Source organism: Opisthocomus hoazin, chromosome 1 (genome assembly GCF_030867145.1).
Source record: "Opisthocomus hoazin isolate bOpiHoa1 chromosome 1, bOpiHoa1.hap1, whole genome shotgun sequence".
Classification (NCBI taxonomy): Eukaryota; Metazoa; Chordata; class Aves; order Opisthocomiformes; family Opisthocomidae; genus Opisthocomus; species Opisthocomus hoazin.
This window is the reverse complement of record NC_134414.1, coordinates 94074592-94092017: the sequence shown is the minus strand read 5'-3', so window position 1 is coordinate 94092017 and position 17426 is coordinate 94074592. Positions and strand designations below refer to the sequence as shown.

Sequence of the window (17426 nt, the reverse complement as noted above, 5' to 3'; positions counted from 1 at the left end):
AAAATTCAGTTTACTGAAGAGTCTGAATTCAAACAGAATTTGAATTCTTACTGTTTAGAAACACTTCTGGTAGGTTATTCCAGAGCTTCTCTGTATCCCCAACTATCCTACCAAATTTATTCATTAATTAAAATTTACAAATTTGTTCTTTTGCTAAAACTGACTTTTAAATAGCTTTCTTGCTGCTTATCCCCCTTCAATGTTTTTAGAGAGCAAAAAGGCCTTACGATTATTCTTTACTTCACTAGGCTAAAAAAAAAAAAATTAAAGCTCTTCCATAGTTATCTCTGGTATAACTGATTCTCCTTTTGTCTCATCCTTCTAATTACCATCTTTTGTACCTGTTGTCACTTGAGTTAATCTTTGCTCATCAGGGTGATCAAGTGTTATAATATTTTAGGTAAGATCTGAACAGTGCTTTAGTGCTGCTTCTTCCCTGTTCCTGCTAGGGATCGCTCCTGTGCTATATCCAAGGACCCCAGACGCACTGTAGTCATGTGTCCGGACAACACAGTTGAGTGTTTCATCCTGAGCTCTGCGTAAACTCAGGAAAAATTTTATAAGCTTTCAATGAACATCAGAAATAACAGTTCAAATACTTCTTGCATACGGTTTACCTTGATTTTTAAAAGCCACCTGTGAAGGTTGAACCGTATTACTCCATTACCTCACTCGTACTATTCTTCCTTAGCACACCATGGAACAGGTGGAGGTTTCCTAAGATTCTGTTAGCGGATCTGCATCTTTTCAAAGGCCTTCACCTCCTCCCATTTCTGGAGTGCAAATGTTGTATCCTCTCTTATAATGAAGAATTGATTTGCCCTGAGTTTGCTCCCTCAATCCTGAAAGGGTCTTTGAACAGTGACCTATTACAAACTTGTTTTTTACCTATTGTTAAATTCATTCCTTTCCGATGCCCATATATAACGACTAAGTTATCATCAAATATACAAAAGAAGTAATACTGAAAACGAAAAAAACCTAAATTTGCACCAGAATTTTGAGAGAGAAAATAAGCTAGAACAAAAAAGTAACAATAAAGTTTTACAAAGTTCTAGCAAAACGTGCATTTTCCCCGAATGATATAAATAATGCTACGTGTTGATGAAAAGATGTGATTTCTTGCATGAATTTGCCATTTGAGGAACACTGCTCACATTTTCACTTTAATAACTTTAACTTTCTGAAGTACTCTAACTTTGAATTAGATGACCTCCCGAAGGTCTTTCCAACCTGAATTGCCATATGAACTTGTTTTCATTTTCCCTCATTTACATACTATTAAATTCCATTCTTCCTGCGTTTTTACTCGCCATCCCACTTCCTGATTAACTATTCAGGAATGAATCCCTCGAAGCCACAAGATAGCCAGCCTGGGAAAAGTTACAACTAATTCCACACCACCCAGGAATTACAATGAAAGCCAGCTTTGCCAGACTAATGACGTCTTACTTCAAGAAACGCAAGTTTCTGAGCCCTTCACTGTGAACAAATCTTTTCCTCTAACTTGCATGTTAGCCACCTTTCCCCAAAACAAACTCCCTCCCGCCGAAAGACAAATACTCTTTGTACACAAACAAGAAAGCTTTCTCACACTAGCAAACTAATTCAGTCCAAATCTGCAACACTATCAGTGACATCAGCTCTTCTCCTGCAGAGTTATGAAAAGTACTGTATTACTGTATGTGCAAGTTTTCCATTATAGCAACATCTTGCTTTTCCAGTGTTCTTTCAAGGATTTGTTGAGCAAACAGAACACAGCAAAACAACGCTGGAAGACCACTGCCCATAACTGTAAGCCCAGAACAGCTTAAGTTTCAAGACTGGCTGACAGTCCTTACAACTTGCTACCTCCCGTATAAGCACAGTATGACAATCCATGCTCCAAACAGCATGCATTCTAAAAAGATAAATCTGCAAGGGTGAGAAGAAGTATGAAACAATAAAGTTCAATGTGACACCTAGTTAAACGCAAAGACAGTCTAAACCCATCTACTGAGCACAATCTTTCATTTTAAACTTTGACATCATGAGCTGATACCCAGGCTTTAGGTATCGGAACTTCTACCTGCTCTGTATTCTCAAAAATAGCTCAGCAAGCAAGAGAGACAGTCTGACATCCAACCCAGTTTCTAAGAAGCTAATGAATGAGTATTTTCAAAAGTAGTATGTTTAAACTTCTGGCAGAACAATCATGTTGCGGATTTACTGTTCTTAAAGGAGTATAGATATTTGGGAAGACACTGGGATGGCTTTTACAAACAGGTACACTTACACGTGTCAGGAGTTACATATTTGTGTTTCAGCGTAACCTCCCCCACTGGTCAGTGTTTCAACAGACTTCCCACCTTACGAACCAGAACAACAGAAAATAACAAAATAGGACGCTCGTAGACAAACCTTGGATTTGAACTTCATGATCTTATACTTTGGTGAAATGCAGTCATTAAATTCCTTGAAAACACTCATTATAGTTACCGGAGTCTCCGTCTCTTTGCCAGTGGATAGGTCAATTTCCTCAAAAACAGAAGTCAGGTTTTACAAATTAACAAAAAATGCCACCAGACATGACCAATAAGTTGTATTTTGCTTTGCTATTATGAATCATGTATCTCTTCTTTAAGGGAAAATAACAACACAATCAGCCAAGAAAACCCAAATATAAAAAAATATTATTTGAATCATGTGTTTAAAAAGCATGAAGTTTTCTTATAATACTTCAAGACAACTTTATTTCCTAAGCAGCAAGTCTAAAGGTAACAATTTGTCTGCAATTGTTAATTAGGGTTTGGGGGGGAAGCAGCAACACACTGCTCTGCACCTCACGTGGCTTCAGCCGTTCCCAGAAACACACTACTGGAACTCATAACCTGCCACAAGCAGAATGAAAGGTACTTATGTTTGACATGCTTAAAAGACATACTTACTGTTTCACGTGGCAGTAGATAAACAGTTCTCTCAATATTTTTCACTGTCACACAACAGCTGACATAGGTGTTTGCAGATTCAATCCAAACTTTGCCAAACAAAAATACCACACCTAAGGAAGAAGGGCAAAGAATTCAATATGCAATTCTTAAACTAATCATTCTTAATGCTGCTTAGAGCAGCTTATTATGTATTCTTGCATAGAAACACAACTATTTCCGGTTCAGGTCCTTTAACAACAAAGCTTTCCAATGTATCAGCACATTCTGAATCTTTTTAAATATCAGCTTTATAAATGGATACATGTACAGTTCTTCATGCTCCTACCTCCATCACTATAGTAACAACACCTTGATACATGAAATTCGAAATGGCATCACACAGCCAGCCTCAGAATTCTGTTGATACTCCATTTCTGCCTACATTAGTCTGGTAATTCATGGGGAGAGGGAGGAAGCAGAGAAAACTCCGTGAAAGCTGAAGATAATTAGAATGCCTGTGCTGTCAATCACTCCTGAAACATGTGTCATTTACAATTTTTCATTCTTCAGCTAGACCAGTACAATTAACCCATTTTCCCTACATTTTAGTACCGTAAGATGAAGACTACTACTAACAGAACCTGTAGAAATACATTCTGAAGACAACAACTACAAGCTGTTCAACTGTAAAATGTTTTCGACTGACTATTTTTAACAAATGATGACACCAAAAGATGTATGACATCGCAAGAAATCCTGGACACTAGGGCAGCAGTTGTAACCAAGGCAGACATTCAGAAAGCCTATGTACAGCAGGACTTGCACAACTGACTCTTCACTGTGGACCACGTCATTATTGCACATGCACATCTCAGACACAGAGAATGTGGCACTAGCACAAAACGCTGCAAATTGCTATCCAAGTGATGTTAAACTTTGAAATAAAATAGAACAAGGTGACTTTCAGGTACGGTTTGTGAATTACAAGTAAAATAAACTTCCAAGTACAACTCAAAAACCTGGCTTCACCTGAGTTCCCTTCAAACTCCAAATAATCTGCAATTTGATTATGAGAGACACTCTCCATACAATACACTACTATTAATGAAATCAGAAATATCAGAGCTGAGACTGCCGCAGAAACAGTGTTTCACATTAGGAAGATTTTGAAACCTGCATTTCTCCTTAGTCTGACAATGCACAAAGAAGTCCTTGGTTAAGAGTTATAATTTATCTCTGCCACGTGACCCATCAGATGTAAAGGCACCTTTCTTACTCCATTAGATCAAAGACAAATCAGTGAAAATGCACCGAGACGGATGACAGAGTTAGTGTGACAGACTAAGAAAAATCATTTCTTGAGTGGTTGGAACAGACGTGAACAAGACTACTTTTGTCAAGCACAGAGAAGAGAATACTGCAGTTTTGAAGATGATGAGAGCAAGGATACAAGCTTCAGCTGCACAAAGTATCTTAGAGATTTTAATACAGTGGCAATCTTCAAGATTACGACAGTCTGAATAAAAGGATCTAGAATGAGCTCAAATTACAGATCTAAGTGACAGGGAAGATGAATTTCTTATCCCCAGCAATCTTTTTTTTCTTTCTGTCTTTTTTAAAGGGATAAAAAAAACTCTGATAGGTTTGTATCATACAGAATGATGAAACTATGGGAGAGAACACAAAACAGGAGACAGTCCCTTGAACAGCTGGCAATATTAAGAGCATGGAGAAGTTAACCTGTCAGAGGCATACTTAGAAGCAGGTGAGGTAGAAAGGATACATGAGCCAGTCAAAGACAGGGTAACAGGCTGCCTGGACTGCAAAGACAAATTACAGTCAACACGAGCATGGACAAACAAGTGGTCTTAATCCCCACTTTTCACAGAATCAGAGTACTTTAGGATGGAAGGAATCTTTGGACGTCACCCAGTCCATCACCCCCACGCACAGAGTGAAAGCAGGACTAACTTCCAGGAGCTTTCAGAGACATTTCATATGTAAAACCAAGAAATGAGAGCACAGACATCAGGACCTATCCCCTGTTAAGTCTGATTACGGAAAGAAGAAAGAAAGAAAAAGGAGTAAAGATTATAAAACACAAAGTCTGGGAATGGAAAGATCATGTTACCAATGAACCAAAAGGCAAGCAAAGCTAGGAGACAAGGAAAACATCTTGCAGAGAGGAAAGAAAGGGCAATTTTTATTCGTTATTTCTTTAAAATGTTAATAGGATTACAATTCTCCAGTTCTCTGCCTAAGACAGTAAAGGGAGTTATGAAAAGTAAGCCTCCAAAAAAATCATTAAGTTTGAAAGAGTCTTATGATTATGCTATAGTATTTACTCTTCAGGCAATGCATTTGACATCACAGCAAATGAGGCATAAACAAAGATCATGAACATGTTAAACAAAAAGCAGTATCAAAATTTTCCCTTCTACACTACTAATTGAAAACAGGTGCAGTCTTTATTATTCAATCCTGAAAAAGTCATAATGAGAAAAGAACACTTCTTGCATGCGAGGAACAGAAATCCTTTCATAATTATGTTCCATTCAGCAACCACTGACTTAGAAGACAAAAAAGAAAGAAAAAGAACAATAGTGGGGTCTTTAAAAGTAGCAATTTTATATTAGAGCCATTGATTTCATCAAGATATCTATGATTATTACCACTCCCATCACCAAGCTGTTCAGCCCAGCACAGTCTCATATTTAAGTCTGGCATCCCAACTCACAACAAAAGGTGTAACAGAGAAACGTATCTGACTCAATGCTTACAGGATCAACCCCAAAAACCTTCAAGAACATATGGAAGAACCTTCTGGTAAACCTACATGAAGCACAAATTCAAAAGCCAAGATCCTAAAGCTGCTGATGAAATGACACGATGGATGAAAAGAGCTTAGAACAGATATGAACACGACTTCTTTTGTCAGGGCTGAGATCAGAAAGCCACAGTTTCGAAGACGATGAGAGCCAGGATTCACACTTGAACTGCACAAAGTATCTCAGGGAATGTTAATCTAGAGACAATCCTCAAGACTGAGACCATCTGAATAAAGGGATCTAGACAGAGCATCTATATCTCAGGCCACCTTCCTCCCTTGTCAAGCATAGCTTTCCTTCATATAAAATCATGCAGCTGCTATCATAAAGGCTTTCTAATAATCCACCAGAACTTTAAGTTACATTTCCACAAACAAGAAGAAAGCATGCTCAATTGTTGCACCACTGACTAAGAAATTAACAATATCATCTTATTACTGGAGCGCACAGGGTTTTAAGAAGGCAAATGGGCTACTAACATTGAGAAATGCTATTAGCTTCCTTTGTACCTCCCTATTACTATACTACACCAAGAAACAACATCATAACTTTGCTCAGTCATAACACCCCACACTGAGGACAGAGGTGTGGAAAAACAAGAGATCAATGTACAAGTCACAGAACAGAGAGAGATGGGGTATTAAGACGTAACTTTGGCAAGTCTGAAAATCCCAATTACATAAAAAGAATTAGAATGGCATTTTCTGCCTTTAACCGAATAGTTACCTGGCTGATTGTACTGATCTTCATAAGCATCCAGCCAATAAAATCTTAAGACTTGATCATCATTCTCCCCATTCACAAGTGGAAGTAGATTGGGGTCCAGCTGGACTTCCGCCACTACTAGATCATCTTCATCCTCATCAATTCTGTCCCAACATGAGACATCCGGGAGAGAACAACTTCTGCAGATTTTGCAGAAGAAAAAAGAAAGTAGTAAAATTGTGCCTTTGCTATAACCACCGTTTCACTTTTTTTTCAGCCTTGTATTCTCAGGCCTTTTGTTGCTCTTTCCACTACCGAGCAACCTTCCCAACAGCTGCATTTACTCAGATTTCGTCTGAAAAGAAGGATGGAGTGACAAAGAGAGAAGCCCACATACAACTATGGTTCTCAGTATGCAACACACAGGCTTTAGAACTCATTCACCTGGTATTTCAGCCTTGGTCATTCAAGACTTTACATAACAAATAAATCCATCCATCTGTACAAGTTGCTCAGTGGAAACAGATTATTTCAACAAAACTTCCTTTTCGGTCATTAAATCTTTAAGTCTTTTTGAGCATTCAAATATTTTACAGATTAAAGTTATGGAAACATATAATTCCATAACTACAGATAAAGTTATGGAAACGTATGATTATGGGGGTTGGATTAGATGACCATTAAAGGTCCAGTCCAACCCAAACTATTGCAATAAAAAAAGAAAAAAAATGGGGAAAACCTCCCTTTTTTCCTATTTCCAATGACACAGCTGTTCACTATGTGAAATTACTTTTAGCAACAATACTTTTAACTACAACTAACATTATGAAATACCTTCATAGTTACTTAGAATAAGCACCATTAGCAACTCCTCACTTTTGCTTACTGACATCAAAATTCACTGTTCACATTAAGTATTTTTCAATTAAGTAGCTATCAGCATGTTCAACTTTACCATTTTTAGGGTCACCACAAAAAAAAAACAAACATTGCACAGCATTATCATCATTCTGTATCACCATTATCCCACTGGCAAAGACAAATATGAAGATAAATCTAGGGCTTACTGGTCGAAGATAAAAAAAAAAAAGAGATTCTTACAAGACAGATGTCTCTTTTGTCTCTGATTCCAGCTGCTCTGTCTCTTTCTTTTCAATTTCCTTGTCTCTCTTCAAGCTTTCAGCTGTCTCAGGTATAGTTTCCACATGCTCTGCCTCCATAGGTTCATCGAAGTCCTCCTCAGGAAAATCCATCATTCCCTGATCATCATCTGGAAGTGTTGCACACAGAACTAAAGGCTTAAGTCATTAAAATGACATATTTTATACTACAGTAGTATGCACAGATAGCATACTATATGCATGACCATAATCCACACTATCAATATATAAACATAATATCACATTTAAGCATCTAACTAGTATAAACTAAGAAACATTTTAACACTAATATGCCATATTTAAAGAGTTCCCAGAACTGGGTTTTGATATCTTTTTGATACCTTCAATAGCCTTCTCCTCTATTGTCTTCACTACTCGCCCATTTTCTGTAGCTTTCTGCACATACTTGGTATCCTCATTTTCAGAGACTATGACAGATTTTTCTGTGTAACTGGGATGTTTAGGATGAAATGAAGCTGGAGAAAGAGCTTCCTTTCCGAGCTGAGCAGGAGCTTTCTTTGACACAGAGGTGATTACCTGAAAGACATTTCAGCCATGAGTTTCAAAAAAAAAAAAAAAAAAAATCTCTTAAGAGTAAAAAAGGAAAAAAAAAATAATCTAGCACTCGCTATTTGCACAACGGGTAACCAGAACTAGAGGAAAAGCTCCGCATGTTTTGCAGCATGATAGCTAAAACTCCTCAGAAGTAAACTTTACATTCTATATTATCATTTCTGCTGTGATGTGTTTCTACTATAATTTTAAAAAGCAGTATACAACAGGCAATGGTTGACATTTAATGAAGTTTGCGGTTACTTTCACTATTTTTCCCACATAGCACTACCCCATTCCTAAATTAAAACTTCTGTGTCAACTGAGTATGTGACAATATATGTAAGACAGGGACAAGGCCTGGAACAACTGGGGAAAGCCAATATGGCAGTTTACACCTGTCCACACCAGTAATGAGTTCAAGGTGTCTACAGGACACCATAAGTCTAGGCAACAGAGTGCTTCTCCACTGGATTTCTTCATGCTACAGACATGACAGGGAGAGTGAGGAAAACAAACTGCATTTCAGCATGCTCTGCAAGCCTAAACTATGAGGCAATAAGTACACAGTTTGTTTTTTAGACACGATAACACTATGGCAGCACCTACAGAACCTCTTCTTACGGAAGATGTGGATGAAGTGGCCTCCATCGTTACCAAAAACAGGTCTCTGCACCTACTGGCCCTTAAGCTGCAGCAAGGTCCAAAGCCTCAACAGCTTTCCCTGAAGATACAATTTACAGACAGAGAATTTAGAATTGCAAACAATAATTTCTAGGGTTCTAATCTCACTACAACTACTTCTACTGTGGTCAGCACCAAAGTCAGCCCTTCACTCACCTTAAAGAGAAAGCAAACATTACTTAATCTACCTTCACCAACAACTTTTTGCTAGCTCAGCCAAATGAATTTATTCATACTTATATTTCTGCTCATCTCCTGAAGTAAAAGCATCACCATCTTGTTTTTTATGCCCATTTATTTTCTAACGCTGCACTCTTCATCCTCATCATCCATTTCATTTTCTAAAATCTCCAATTCCTCCTCCTAGGACCACAGAAACTATCACCTGAACAGCCTGTTTGGGAATTAATTTCCTTCTCAATGTTTCCTACACAAGTGACCACTGTTTTGCACCATAAAAACAAAAGACCCTCTCTTACTATATCTCCCCCTTTTTTCTTTTTCAGTTATTTCTCGGTTCCAACACAACTGCTGAAAAGACTGCCATTGGTGATTATTTTCAACATAAGAGTTGATGTTGTTATTACACAATGTTTCACAAATGAGATTCATCCACTCTACTCCATCTGCTCTCTACAGACTCTTACTAAATATCTCATTGTATTTCCAGCTATAAAGTCCTTCACACGTACCAGAACTCTTAACAAAATGCTAGCCTTCCAGCCTCAGCAGCCCGTCCCTCCTTTCACTCCAAAATCTTCCACTACGGTAAACTTCTATCCATAGCTTCAATTTTCCATTTGCTTTCCGTTTCTGCAGAAGATTACTTTCTTACCCTGTTCCACACCCACAAATACTTTCTTCTGCTTATTTCACTTCCCATCATCATTTCCTTGCCACAAGGAAGGTCTTTTCTACTCTTAGGAAGAAAGACAAAGCAGAAGTTCACCTTCACGAGAGGCACCTAACATTATAAAAACAGTTCTACCTGTCACAAGTTCACAGCTATACACAACTACTATACTAAAGATACAGAAAGAGTTGTATTCTATTTAAGGTGGAAGCGGAAGACAAGAAAATGCATGAAGTTACACAGTAACATTGCTAAGGAAGCTAATGAGAAACATAATTTCTAGAAGCAGAAATAAAAGACAACAGTATTCAAATCAACCCAAATACAGATTAATACTTATTAATGAGATTTTTTCCTTTACCTTCGGAGTTTGGGACTGCACAGAGAAAGGATTCAGTGGTACTCCAGCAGATCTTTTCCTTTTCAGCATTATAATTGGTGGCGGACTTATCTGAACAGTCTGAATATTGAAAGAAAATAGAAAATGACAAAACAAAAAGGTGTTGTTTAGTGTTTTCTTTTGCCTTAGTTAGTAACGTTTTCCATTAAAGAGAAAGAAGGCCACCAGTATTTCTCATTTGCCAAGTGAACACACCTCCTGATATACAACTCTGCCACATAAAAAGTTATCAGAGCAATCAGCCTATGAAGACAGACACTAGATTGTTTCAGTAAACAGTCTAAGAGAAAAACTGTCAATAAGTGAAACAGTTTTCAAACAGGGGGTATTTCTGTAGCTAACCATGCCTTTAGTGCACAAGTATCAAAATAACTGGTGGGATGTTCTTCGTGTCTGCTGAAATGGTAGCACTGAGCACACATGCCTTAAGAAAGGCAGAAGTGCAGTTTCACACTGTCACACTAGAATAAAACTTATTTAAATTTATTTACATGTACAGGTATTTTATACCCATCCTTATCAACAGCTAAGAAGAAAGAAATTCTGGCAAACAAACAACAAAGCCATAAAAACAATAGCTAACTACTATTTAAGTAAATAGAAGCCATAGTGTAATTATTAGCATTATTTCCACTAATCAATGCTCCACAAAATTTGACAGCATTAAAATGCATTTGCTTAATGATCTGAGGGTTTTTGATAGCATAAGATACCATAACTCTCAATCAGATGTCATAAGGAGGAGTAAAATAGTAAGCACATAAAACCAGGAAAAGAACTTCACATCGGAACATCTACACCCCTATCACTGCTCTGTAAAAACACATTACGCTTATTATGATACAACATATTTCAATTCAGTATCTTAACACTACAGTAGTTTCACTCTTTACATGTGAGCAATCCTTTCAGTTTTAAGAAATCCTGCTGAGGGGCATTAACTTATTGAAAAGTCATTAATGATGAGGAACTGCCTCCTTCGAGACAGTCCAACCCAGCTCCAGCAGCCACCCTGCACTCCTAACTCAGAGGAAGCGTTTATCTGGTCCTCTGCAGCAAACTGTAGAAAGCAGGAGGCGGCAGACAGAAGTTCAGGCTATGTCATCTGCTGAAATGGTCATCCCTCAGCTCCTCTCGTGAACCCAAACACGACAGATGGAAATATCCTACAGTATACTGGCTGGAGTGTAGCAATACACGTATACGGTATACACGATTCAGAGGCAAATAAGTCCCGTTTCACTCCAAGCTAACTAAAACCCAGAAGGCTGCACTAGCACAGACTCTACACTGCACTAATATAAACCATCTCTAATCAGGACATCGCAGTTCTGGCTTATCAAACCAACAGAGTCATGCATCTTCTGCATGGGGGAGATGACAGGCAGACTGCATACATATGTGGAATATACAAAGCAGATGTGTTACGGAAGAAATCAATCTTAGATGGTCTAGTTGTAGGAAGAACTTTATTTTCTTGATATGTTCCATGGCAAGAAAATTTAATGGCTTAAGGTGTTCCAAGCAGATTTTATTAATATACTTACTTCAGCATTAAGATCTTGAAGAATATCCCCTAGTAAATCATCCTTTGACAGGTCCACGGTTTTCTGTAAGATAACACATTAGCCAAACAGTTCTTAGTTCTATGTGCAAACCCAATCAGGAGACCAGCAGCAAATGACTAAAGGGTTTCTACAAAACACACACAATGTTTTCAGGAACGCTCCATACACAAGAGATTGTAGTCGGAGTTTATGTCTTGCTAGACACAGGAAACTGGAACAAGCCCTTGATTTATTCCGCTCTCACTAAACCACTGCAAACAAGTTAGAAATCTTTAAATTCAAAACGGTAAAAACTTACATCGGTGTTTTTCTTCCCAGCACTGGCTATAAACATAGACTTAATTGTGTTTGGCTTTGACACCGCAGATTTTTTCACATTCTTTTTATCAACCGTCGATGTTTTGCCACCTTTTCCTGCAGAAAAATATAAAATTGTGAATTCTACACCAGAAATGCTCAGTGTCTAAGGGTCCAGTTATTAGCAGGAACAGATAGCTGAGGTAGTCTATTTCTTCCATCTTTACACTGCTGGCTGAAATGAAGCCTCAATATCTTTCACTTGCAGACAAAATCTTTCACTTTCACAGACAAAAAAAAGCAAAACCCTATGAGCACCCCATCTTTCCTACTCGCATCAGAGACAATCTTTGCATACTCAAGTTCATACTCCAGAAAAAATACCAAGATATTTTACATGGAAACCTCTCCAGAAAAAGCACAAGTGTCCAGGAATTTGGCACTAGGCTTGGATTCTCAACATCAGACTCAATTTCTCAGTTTGCCACCAACTTCATAAAAGTTGTCAAAATCATTTGACCCTAGATCCTTAAAAGCATGTAAGTATTTTAGTGGCAAAAGAGATCACGCATTGTTTAGACACTGGCTTTGGAAACCACGATCATTGCTGGATGCATTCGTTCCACAAGTGAATATACGTCCCACAGAAGATTCTAAGCAAAATTGCCCTGGTAGCGCTGCAGTAGTCAGCAGTGATTTGACCTCATTTGTGGACCTCTGCCTTCTGTATCATGGGGGCTAAGCAAAAGCCACAGGCACAGAACTACAGAGCTTCAGGTAAGATATCATTTGGCCATATTCACCACATACTGATGCCAAGAGGTTGCCTGGTTTAGGTATCTTTTAAAAGCGACTAGAAGACATTCTACAGTGGTCATGTTCAGCCTACCTTTCTTACTGGACCCAAAAGCATCATCATCCAGATCTTCATCAAAGATTTCCCTTCCATCTTCTACATAACCTATCCCACCTGTAAAAAAAAAAAATTGTTAAAAATTTACATTCTAAATTCTGTCTTCTTATATTTCTAAATCTACTCATAATCAAAAGTTTTACATATTTAAACACTTTTCCCCCTTTAATATAGAGCAAAAGTTATCAATGCAAAAAAGTTAAACACTACAGCACTCTCAGCTGTATCTCCTATTAGACTAACTAGGAAATTATCAATTACAGTACTTCTTTTTAAAGTTACATCACTGATAACTGCAAATAAAATTTCAAGAACAGTTCTTAATGGAAAAATATCTTCCTTATCATCCTGATATACTACTACGAGAACAATGCAAAAGATTCATTTCCACACAAAAGCTTATCTTTTTCTTGCCTCCTAAAACAATTTTTAACAACTTACTAGCTATACTTACCTCAAATCATGAACATTATGAAGCCTAATCGAGTTATAACACTGTAATCAAAGTAACTCTCCAAAAACTTACCATCATCAACAATCCAGTCATCATCCTGACGTTCTCTGACCATCTTGGAGTATTCTTCCTCATCTATTTCTTCATAAACACCTGTGAACTCCTCAACCTACAGTTAAGGTATACTGAGAATTAACAGCTCCCATACCATTACTTACACATAGTTCATCAGTAAGAACATAAAAGTTTCCATAAAAGGCATGGTTCCCCACACTGTTACACTGCTCGCAACTTAGCAAGCGCCGTTATTCATTCAGTTTAAGTTTCTTTTTTGGCAGTGACAAAAGATAGTTATCAATTTTTTAAATTACTACAGTACAGTGAAACTCAAAATCTGCTGAAGCACTGGCAGAGATTTCATTTGAAACCGACTTGCTTTAATGCCCATCTCACATTACCAAAAAAAAAAAAAAATCCAAAACCTAAACCAAAAAATCCTAGCAATGGAGACTTCTGACCTTTGGCTCTAGTCTCAAACACAGAGATGAAAGGAATAATGGAATACTGGAATAAGGGAAAGGAAGGTAATATGATATGCCCAAGCATAACGCTGAAAATGCTCTTTTGTGCCTCAGAGTAAATTTGCACATTAATGATCTATGCACTTCAGGCTTCTTTAGATTTATCCACCCCAGTGTGGAAGTCACTTCTTGTTGGCATTACAATTAAATGGACAGTATCAAGTTGCGTCAGGGGAGGTTCAGATTAGATGTTAGGAAAAATTTCCTTACTGAGAGAGTGGTCAGGCATTGGAACAGGCTGCCCAGGGAAGTGGTGGAGTCACCATCCCTGGAGGTGTTCAAAAACGCGTAGACGTGGCACTTCGGGATATGGTTTATCAGGAATGGTGGTGCTGGGTGGATGACTGGACTTTATGATCTTAGAGGTCTCTTCCAGATTATGACTCTATGAATACTATGCTGCCAGATTTCAGTTCTACCAGTTAAATTCTGGCTTCTTCGTGGAAACACAGCACATCAATATTAATGGATCTGGGTCATGTAAAGCTTTGAAATTCATTTAAAGTTGAAAATCATTTGAAGTTAAAAAAAAAAGGTACTACCTATTACAACATTAATTACACAATTAAATTTCAAAAGTTGGTCCTTCCCTGTGGGACAGTTATCCAACATGTTTGACTTGCAGCTAGTAAAATTGTTTTAGTTTTGGAAACAGAAAGAAACAAACGATACCAGAAAGCAGCAAAACAGTTAGAGTTACATTCTGAAAAAAATACTCCGTTAAAAGACAAAAGCTGATCTGAAAGACACGTTTTGTAACCCATAACTCTTAGGTACGTATAAAGGGTAGTTAAGCACCTCAGCTCACGCTTGTTTTTTTTAATAAAAAAGGAATTTTCACCTCATATTTAATTTTTTCTCCGGCTTTGACTTTTTTCAGGCGTTCCAGTGCTTCCTGCCGGCCCTTTCTAGACTTCTTCTCGCGCCTAGAACGCGATACTGCAAAACTTTCAGACTCCTGCATAGCTGCAATTAATTAAAAACGAGAGAAGGAAGTTTAGTAACGAGCTGCTGTTACCCTGGGTACTTCGCATTCAGCGATGTATGAGTAAACAGTCGCACTTTTTGCTTGAAATGAACACAGGGACCCACTTGGCGAACAGCAGACGGACGGCTCCCGACAAGCCAGTTCTGGAACGATACCGCAGGCACGGTCCGAGACAGACACAGAGACCAAACAGACCTCGCGCCAGTCCGCGCTCGGCAAGCGGCTGCCACCCGGATCTCCAAAGCGCCTCTCGACTCTCATCAACCCTCATCTGAAAACGATCCCCCACACACACACACTCTGCTCCTGGGAATCTCCAGCTCCTTTTATTTTGCGCGTCTCCATGACAACTCGGGGACAGGCAGACTTAGAAGGGGCCTGTACCGCTACACAGCCGCAGCGGGGTTTTTTCCAGGCGGTCCCACAAGGTTTCGGGGTGCAGCTAGCTTGAGACGAACCCGCGACCCGCCGCCCCGCTCCCCTCGCACGGCGCGCTCCGCTCCTCTTCACCTTCCTCCCTCCCTCGGTTTTTCGGGGGACACACACACACACCTACCTGACCCCACAGAACCAACCGGTCCCGACCCCACTTAGCGAGCAGATGAGCCCCGGACCAAGCCCGGGAGCGGCGCCCGGGAAGCGCGGCGGAGGCGGGCGGGGCAGGGCTGGGGCTGCCGCGGGCTGGGGCGCAGCGAGCGGGGGCACCGACCGCGACCGAACGGTTCGGGAGCGTTGATGCGAGGTCTCCCGCCCGCCCTGCGCCTTCACCGCCAGCAGGCGCCGAAGGCAACGCGCTCCTCCCGGGGGCAAACGCGCTGCCACCCCCGGCGGGGACCCCCCCGCGCGTCCCCGCGCTGCGAGCGCCCGAGCCGGGGGAGCGGAGCCCACCGTCCGCCCGGGACGGCCCAGCCCCGCCGCCGAGAGGAAACCGCGCAAGAACGGCCCCTCCCGGTGCCACCCCCGCCGCAGGGAGAGGGTCCCCCCGCTGCGGCCGCGCAGCTCCCGCCCGACCAAGCCACCCTACGGCCGGGGGGGGGATGGGGGACACACACGACAAGGGGCGCGGGGGACCCTCCCGGAGCGCTGCCCGCCGCGCACGCGCGCTCCCGCGCCCAGTGCGCGCGCTTTCCTCCCCTCTCCCCCTCCTCGCCGCTGCCCCGTTGCCCCCCTCCCAAAGCCGGCACGACGGCGGCAGCCACCGCCCCGCCGCAGGGAGGGAGGGAGGAGGAGGCCGCCGCCGCCCCGGTCGCCCCGCGGGCCTCACCATCCCGGCTCCGTGCGCCGCTCTCGGCCATGGCGCCGGCGCGCTCCGCTCGCGCCAAGGCTCCCGAAAGTGGCGCGAGACGGGAGCCCCGCGAGCCGCTGCCGGGGCGGCAGCCAATCAGCAGCGGCGCGCTCTGGCCGTCCCCGCGCGGGGGCGGGCCCGGGGCGGGGGTGGGGGAGCGCGGCGTTGCGGGAAGGGGCCGGGGTCCGCCGCCCTCCCCGGAGCCGGGAGCGGGAAGGAAGCCCCGGGCGAGGCGGAGTCACTTCCTGGGCGAGGCCTGCGCAGACGGCGGGACGTGTGGGCCCGCGCTCCGGCTGGGGCCTGCGCTGGCGGCTCCATCCGCCTCAGGCGGCTTGCGGGGACGGGCCGGGCCCGCCCCGCGCCCGCCCCGCCGCTGGAGCCTCGGCCGTACCGTCGCGGTCGTTGGTCCCTCCAAAGGGCCCGAGAGTGGTGTGAGGGCGGCAGAGCTGAGCGCCAGCCCGGGGGTCGCGTCTGAGGGAAGGCTGTGGGGGCCCGGGAGCCTGTGGGAAGTGCTGTGGGGCCCTGACTGGAGCAAACTGAGCACCTCTCCTGAGAGGGGAGGAGGTGGCAGTTGGTGTCCGTCGTCTTAAGAGCTGGAGCCAGGCTCCAGCCTGAGGATCGAGGACAGCCTGCAACAACGCCGGGTGGGTCCCTGCTGGGAGAAATGGGCGTTTCCCACAGGGTCTTCAGCAGTGTCTGACCACTGAAGCTGGGAGAGGTCACAGATTGTGACTAACATCCGCAGGAGCCGTCCTCTTCTGTTTGCATGTTTAAAGTAGGTATTACCCTCTGTCACAGGTTTCAGGAGCTGACTCAGTAAATTATTCCCTAGTCTCTTCAGAAACAGGTACTGGCTGGCCAGTTTAGTGACAAAGTAGATAAATAATTGCTTTCCAGTTTCCCAAATCCCTTTACCTTTTATTTTTTTCCCTTCCTTGCTAGACATGAAAAAGTAGATTCAGACAATTTCTTAAGAGGTGGAGTGCACAGAAGGCTCAAGAGAAAAGACCAGTTTGTTTGTTAGAGCTTTTTCCTTGCACACATGTGGCTTTGGCAGGATGAGGAGGTGGAGTATGTTATGCTCGTCTTGATGCTGCAGGGGGACTTTCACTCACGTGTGTCAAGAGTATTACACATCAGCCTTCAGCTGAGGAGCAAGAGCTGTGTCCGGAAAAGGATATGTTTCAGTTTCACATATAGTTGAAAATGTTTTTAACACCCTCAGTTAAGACAACTGAAGCCTCTCCTC

The 17426-nt window shown here is 41.8% G+C and overlaps 2 protein-coding genes across 2 annotated transcripts in view; one reads left to right on the top strand and one right to left on the bottom strand.

Annotated features, from left to right (window-relative positions):
• POLA1 (DNA polymerase alpha 1, catalytic subunit) overlaps positions 1 to 16300 on the bottom strand; it is a 203200-nt gene extending 186900 nt beyond the window's left edge. The window contains exons 1-12 of the mRNA XM_075429909.1: positions 16157 to 16300; positions 14746 to 14870; positions 13396 to 13492; positions 12846 to 12926; positions 11958 to 12073; positions 11639 to 11701; positions 10053 to 10151; positions 7944 to 8139; positions 7544 to 7712; positions 6464 to 6642; positions 2928 to 3040; positions 2401 to 2517 (exon numbers count right to left, since the gene is read on the bottom strand). Of these exons, the coding sequence (XP_075286024.1) occupies positions 2401 to 2517; positions 2928 to 3040; positions 6464 to 6642; positions 7544 to 7712; positions 7944 to 8139; positions 10053 to 10151; positions 11639 to 11701; positions 11958 to 12073; positions 12846 to 12926; positions 13396 to 13492; positions 14746 to 14870; positions 16157 to 16187 (1386 nt within the window). The 5' untranslated portion in view covers positions 16188 to 16300. The remainder of the gene's footprint in view (positions 1 to 2400; positions 2518 to 2927; positions 3041 to 6463; positions 6643 to 7543; positions 7713 to 7943; positions 8140 to 10052; positions 10152 to 11638; positions 11702 to 11957; positions 12074 to 12845; positions 12927 to 13395; positions 13493 to 14745; positions 14871 to 16156) is intronic.
• Positions 16301 to 16851: 551 nt separating this feature from the next.
• Positions 16852 to 17426, top strand: part of PCYT1B (phosphate cytidylyltransferase 1B, choline) — a 46271-nt gene continuing 45696 nt past the window's right edge. The window contains exon 1 of the mRNA XM_075429885.1: positions 16852 to 16952. The gene's annotated coding sequence lies outside the window, so the exon portion shown is untranslated. The remainder of the gene's footprint in view (positions 16953 to 17426) is intronic.